General features: G+C 39.9%; 1 protein-coding gene across 1 annotated transcript; it reads right to left on the reverse strand.

The window, feature by feature from the left end:
• Positions 1-1,319: 1,319 nt before the first annotated feature.
• LOC139179958 (late cornified envelope protein 1F-like) lies at positions 1,320-1,668 on the reverse strand. Its single transcript, XM_070780728.1, has one exon. The coding sequence runs from the start codon at positions 1,666-1,668 to the stop codon at positions 1,345-1,347; it is 324 nt and encodes a 107-aa protein (XP_070636829.1). The 3' UTR covers positions 1,320-1,344.
• Positions 1,669-6,694: the final 5,026 nt, after the last annotated feature.

Genomic DNA, 6,694 nt, shown 5'->3' on the forward strand with positions numbered 1-6,694 from the left:
GTTTTTCAGTGACACCCCACTCCAATACTCTTGCCTGGAAAATCCCATGGGCAGAGGAGCCTAGTAGGCTGCAGTCCATGGGGTCACCAAGAGTCGGACGTGACTAAGGGACTTCACTTTCACTTTTCACTTTCATGCATTGGAAAAGGAAATGGCAACCCACTCCAGTGTTCTTGCCTGGAGAATCCCAGGGATGGGGGAGCCTGGTGGGCTGCCATCTCTGGGGTCGCACAGAGTTGGACACGACTGAATTGACTTAGCAGTAGCAGCAGCAGCATTACACTTGCTGTGGGTCACACTTTATGTTTCACCTTTTGAGGTCTACTGGGACTTCAGTCCACTTATCTAGGAGTAAAAGGAGATAATGGGGTGGTACAGGTGAGAACCAGTAGTCTCTCACAAGGCTACTTCTTATGGTGAGGTCATTACCATTTCCTGGGATAATACAGGTTTAATTTACTCAGGTGGGGTAGAAAAGTCTGCTTCTACTACAAATAACAACAACAACAACGATAATAATAGATCTGAACCTAGAAATTCAATGTTTTGCCTTTTCAGAATCTTTCCAAATATTTGGATTCCAATTTTCAGAATCCCAGGAATGAGTCAGTTACACATCATGCAAGGCATGATATCAGGCTCTCACATGCTTCAGACATAGCATCACTTCTGTGGGATCCCTTACATAATTGCATAATCACATCTAGTTAAGAAGACCCCAGACAAACCCCAACTGAAGTTTTGTCCACTAAACCAAGAGCTCCTTAAATATGCCCAGGACATGAAGGACAAGAAATCTAAGGGCTGTCACAGGTAGGAGGAGATTGAAGACTCATGGCAACTAAATGCAGTGTTGGATCCTGGATTAGACTCTGAATCAATAAATTTTTGTTTTGCTACAAAGGGCATTAGTGGCACAAGTAGCAAATTTGAACCAGGTCTGTACATACTGAGGCATTAGGGGAACCAGAAATTGAGTACAGAGTATGAGAAAGATGATGTAGAGATAAAAATATCATTTCAGACAAGAAGGAATATAGATTTCTAGCTTTATTGTTTCACATCAGGCTAGTTTATGCAAAAAGAGAAGCTGCAGAGGGACACGGGGTCTGTGCTTTGGGGTTCTCAGAGATTCCACACATATGAAAAGGAGGTGAATAAATGGATTTGGGAGGGAGTTTGGGGGTCCTGGACCCAAGGAATAGGTACTCCCTGGACCAGAGCTCAAAGGCCTCACCCAGACCCCCAGCGACAGGGGCAGGCCCAGCAGGAGGGGCAGGAGGAGGAGGAAGTGTTTGTCCATGTATTGTCCCCAGGTCGGCTCTTCTTGGCTCAGTGTCCACTTCAGCAGCAGCCGCCTCCATAGGACTGACCACTTCCCCCTCCACAGCACCCGGAGCCCCCCGAGGGCTGGCTGCAGCAGTCAGACCTGTGGGGTCTGCAGCGGTGGGACCTGCGGCGCCTGTGGTGGCTCAGGCAGCAGCCCCCACACCCAGAGCTGCAGCAGCCCCCGGAGCTGGAGCCACAGCAGCCCCCGGAGCTGACATCACAGCAGGAGGAGACTGGGGGGCACTTCGGGGGACACTTTGGGGGGCATTTAGGGGTGGGGCACTTGGGGGCACACTTGGGAGGGGGCTGGCACTGCTGCTGGTTCTGCTGGCAGGACATCTTGGTGGGCAGGCTCAGGATCTGAGGGAGAGACAGACAGCAGGTCAGACCAGCACACAGAGACCTCCCTGCCCCTTCCTGACCTTTCACTGTCTTTCTATCCCCTTTAGTTTGACAAACTATTTAATGCAGTCCTAGATAAATAGTTGCTCAAGTGCTCTCACAACTTCTTTTTTTTTAATGTCAAATGTTCTCCTGCTTTATAATTAGAAAAACTGAGACCAAATAGTAAGAAAATGTTCTCAAACCCAAACATCCAATATGTAGGAGATCTACTATAATTATACTGTAAGAACCATGAAAAAAAATCCAAGAAGCAGTTTAGAAATGAAATCATATCTTTAGGGAAAATAGTCATTCCCTCTTGGAAAATTTCCTAGATATTCTTGTCCTATAGGGACATAGATGTTCACAATCTCAAAGGATGTTGGAGATTGCCCCGGAGAAGTAGCTTTTTAATTAATATAATTGGGACTTTCACGCAGGACCTTGAGCTAGTCCAGTGCTCTGCATTCTCCACAGACACTCACCACAAACTAATACCTCAGCACGAAGCTTTGGGGTTTGCCTATTCACTTCTGCAGACCCCCTAATCTGACAGTTTAAAAAAGGTCAGTCAGTTCTGATTTCCTCTCTCCTGGCTGAGCACTACTGTCACCATCTCTGCTTTTCCAGGAGGACAGTTGTTTTCAGAGATAAGAGTCCCTTTTTGAACACAGCTGTAGGTTAGCATGATGATCAATGTTGCAAATCCTTCAGATCACTGACCAAAAAACACATCAATTGGGTTTCTCTAGAGCACTCAGTCACAACTCCACAACTCCTCCTACCCAGGTTCCCAGCCTCTTCATTGTCCCTTCCCTCAGCCTTCCCAACACCTGTTATTTTGCTAAAAAAGACCAGTCTCATCCTCTTCTCACCCTCCCCATCTCAACATACACACACATAGGCATGTGGACACATTGCAAAGCCTCCACATGTCCTCCCTTCTGGTCTGAGCATCTTCTGTAGAAAGCCCTGCTCCCGTTCCCAGTGGACACTCACCAGTGTATACGCAGCACAGCGTTGTCAGCAGCCCAGGAGAGGAGTGGATGGAGGTGCTCTGGCCCCAGTGCCCTTTTATCCCAGTCTTGTGCTCTGCCCTCAGATGTGAGACAGTACCCGGGCATGAGAAGACTGCTTCCTTCCACCCACATGGTTCCTGTGACAGGTGATGACTGGCAGTTTCCTTCATGTGGCTCAGGACATCTATGACCACCAAGGAATATGGCTGCTCAGAAATGAAGGCAGGGAGGGAAAATCTTCTTGTCCTTCCCCACTTGTTCTTTCTGAAGGGTGCCTTTCTTGAGGACTCCTGCCTTTCCTTCTTGGAACCATCCTGCCTCCATCCATAACCCTTGCTGTGCCCAATACTACCTTTTTCTTCCCAAATGTTATTAATGACTACATACAATCTGGTTTAAAGCAAGTTTTTAAGATATTCCTTCATGTTTTATTCCATCTTCATAACCCTGACACTATATATATATATATATATATATGTATATATATGAAATAGTTGTGTGGTTTCAACTTTATAGTAATGGCATCATACTTGAGTGACTCATCTGCAACTTTCTTTCTTCTTTAAACATGACTTTGTGAGTTATTCAAGCTGATTTGTGTAGCTATAGTTTCTTTCTACAATGTATAGTATCCATCTATGAGTACAGCGTGAGACCTTGATTTTATCCTTCCTCTGTTTTTAGATGAGCACTTAGATTGTTTGCTCTCTTTGCTGTATAAATATTGCAGCTATGGAGTTTGCTTTCATATATGTCAGGGAGATTCTCTAAGTTAAGCCCCTACAAGTGGAGCTGTTGTGTTTTAGATCATGTGCATCACTCTAATCTCCTCTTATCAATTTCTAGTTCTACTTATGATATATTAATATAAGAATCACTCTTTCTACATGTTGTTACTGGACTTAAAATAATTGCCATTTGATGCATATGAATTGGTATACTATTGCAGTTTTAATGTGTCTTTCTTGTTTAGTAATGATCATGAGCATCTTTTTATGTTGGTTATTTGGATTTTCTCTTCTATGAATTTTGTTTTTATTTTAAAACTATTTTTCTATTTTTAATTTCTTTTTGTTAAGATCTGTAAGTGTTCTTCACATATTCTGGTTACTAATGCACTATTATTAAATGAGTTGTATCTTTCCTGAATAGATTGTTTTCCTATTAGCCTTTTAATACGTCATTTAATTAGAAAGTGTTTTATTTTTAATATAACTTCATTTTTCCAACATTGTATTATTTGCACTTTTCATGATTTTAAGACTTCTCAACCATTTATAAATTCAGAAATCTGTTCTTTTCAGTTTTCTTTAGAAAGTTGTAAAAAAAAAAAAGAAAAGAAAGTTGTAAAATTTTGCTTTCCTTCAGAAGTTAAGGGAGTTTGGGGCAGAATGGATACATATATATGCATGGCCTAATGGCTTTGCTGTGTGCCTGAAAAGATCACATTGTTAATTGGCTATACACCAATATAAAGAAGTTTTTAAAAAGTTAAGGCCTTTATTCAACCTAGAAAGAGTTTTTGTACAATTTCATATTTATCATTTTTTCCAAGTGGATAACAGTTGTCTCCTTATCATAATCAAATATTTCACTTTCACCACTAATCTAAAATACCTACTCAGTCATAACTGAATTTCCACATATGTGTACTTCTGTAGTTGGACTGATGATTATTTTCATTGTTAATTTGTCCCTGTGAGAATATCCTGCTGCCTTCATTACTGTAGGTGTAAAATCAGTTGTACTATCTAATCATACAGGTTCCATGATTTTGTTCTGCTCCCTAAGATTGTTTTAACAATTACTAGATCTCTGCTCTTTTTTATAAGTTTTAGAGTCCACTTGTCATGTCCCACAAATGAAAATGAAGAAAGACAAAAACATCTTCAAAATTGTGATGAAAATTTCACAAGATATTTTCATTAATTTGTGAAGGAGTGACAAATTTTATGATAATTTTTCTTTTTATTCATAGAAAGAAATTTCTGTGAATATCATAGAAATTTTATGATAATTTTCTTTTTATTCATAACAGTATAACTTATTTTATTCATCCATATAGTATAACTCTACTTATTTTGGTATTTTATAATGTATTTCAATAAAGTCTTCTCTTTTACCAAAAAATTTTACACAAGGATCATATTTTAGACTTCATATATTTTTTATACTGTAGCAAATTCTAAAATTATATCTTTGAATTACTTTTTCCTGGTCAGTAAAAACATAATTTATTATATATTCTGATATATCTTGCAAGTTTTCTAACTTTCGTTAGTATTTTAATTTCCTGTAGCAATTATTCTTACACATACAATTTTTATAAAATCTTTTTCCCTTGGGTTACATTCTTAGAAGTTCAATGCCTGTTTTAAAGAGTATGTTCATCTTAAAGCTAATTTGTATACAAAGAGTAATTATGTGTTGAATAATGAATCACCAAACTTCCATTCAGATGGCTAGGCCAATTTATATTTCTAACAACTTAAGATCCACTTCTGATCAACTTCAGCAACACTGAGTTTTGTTACCCCTTTTATATTTGTTCCAGTTCCGTATAAAGGAATAAATCTGATGGGCCTCATTCCTGAGAAGTCATTCTTATTTATTTGTACTTTGTGGTTACTTGCACATACAAACATGAAACAATAAATTTCAAAATGTATTACTCATGTGAATTTCTTCCTAAGCTATTTGTTCTTGCATTTTGTCCATTAGTTTGTAGGTAGGTTTATTTATTTTCTATAAAATTATAATAAATGCCTGTTTATTTTGAATTTTGACCTATTACTGATTTGTACATTTTGTTTTTAAAATGATGCATTGCCCCATATAGGTTTTTAATGTGGTGATATTTCCTTAATTAATTACTTTATTTTAATTGGAGGAGAATTGCTTTACAATATTGTGGCAATTTTTGCCATACATTGACATGAATCAGCCACGGGTGCACATGTGTTCCCCAGACCTGACCCCCCTCCCGCTTCCCTCCCCCGCCCCCCGCACCCTGACTCTCTAGGTTGTCCCAGAGCACCAGCTTTCAGTGCCTTGCTTTATGCATCAAACTTCCCCTGGTCAGCTATTTTACATATGGTAATACTCATGTTTCAATGCTATTCTCTCAAATCACCCCACCCTCACCTTCTCCCACAGATCCCAAAAGTCTGTTCTTTACATCTGTGTCTCTTTTGCTGCCTTGCATACAGGATCGTTGTTGCCGTCTTTCTAAATTCCATATATATGCATTAATATACAGTATTTGTGTTTCTCTTTCTGACTTACTTCACTCTGTAGAATAAGCTCCCGTTTCATCCACCTCATTAGAACTGACTCATATGTGTTCCTTTCTATAGCAGAATAATATTCCATTGTTGCTGGGAGCCAGCACGGGAATCCCCACCCATGTCAAGGTCATGTGGAAGAATTCTGGTGGGCAAGGCGAGCCAGAACTCAAGGGGTGCCCCTCTGGGTCTGCCTGAGTGTCTACCCCAAAACTAGAGTCTGTCTGTTTTACTGCTTCATGACTTTCACCAACTCCTCTGACAGTCACGGGGGAGCTATCCCCGACCACCTTTTCTCTGAAGAAAATCAACTTAGAGCTCTAGCTAATTAGCCTCTTGGGCATAATAGGAGTGTTTCAATCCAAACCCCTCAGATGGCTCTCTAACTTGCCTGACAGGTTTACCCGGACTCCTATAGCTACGCATATGATTGTTTACAGTCTCCCAACCGCAAGAGGCACGGGAAGCCTAAGATATTCAAAAAGTATAGAGCCTCTTGGAGAGTTAGAAATTGTTAAAATAAAACTAGTAGAAGATGTCATTGTTGAGCCAATGCTTGCTGCCAAGTTTCCACATGCCCTGTATTGTATCCTTGGAAGTGTATTAATTAATACAGTTGGTATATAGAAAAAATAAGTAGTGGCCTTGGTGTTAACAACTTTAGACCCTTAAGGCAAT

The sequence above is a fragment of the Bos indicus genome, chromosome 3 (assembly GCF_029378745.1).
Source record: "Bos indicus isolate NIAB-ARS_2022 breed Sahiwal x Tharparkar chromosome 3, NIAB-ARS_B.indTharparkar_mat_pri_1.0, whole genome shotgun sequence".
Lineage (NCBI taxonomy): Eukaryota > Metazoa > Chordata > Mammalia > Artiodactyla > Bovidae > Bos > Bos indicus.

Bases quoted from the DNA above. Each gene is read 5' to 3' on its own strand.
- LOC139179958 (XM_070780728.1), bottom strand. From the start codon at position 1,668: ATGTCCTGCCAGCAGAACCAGCAGCAGTGCCAGCCCCCTCCCAAGTGT.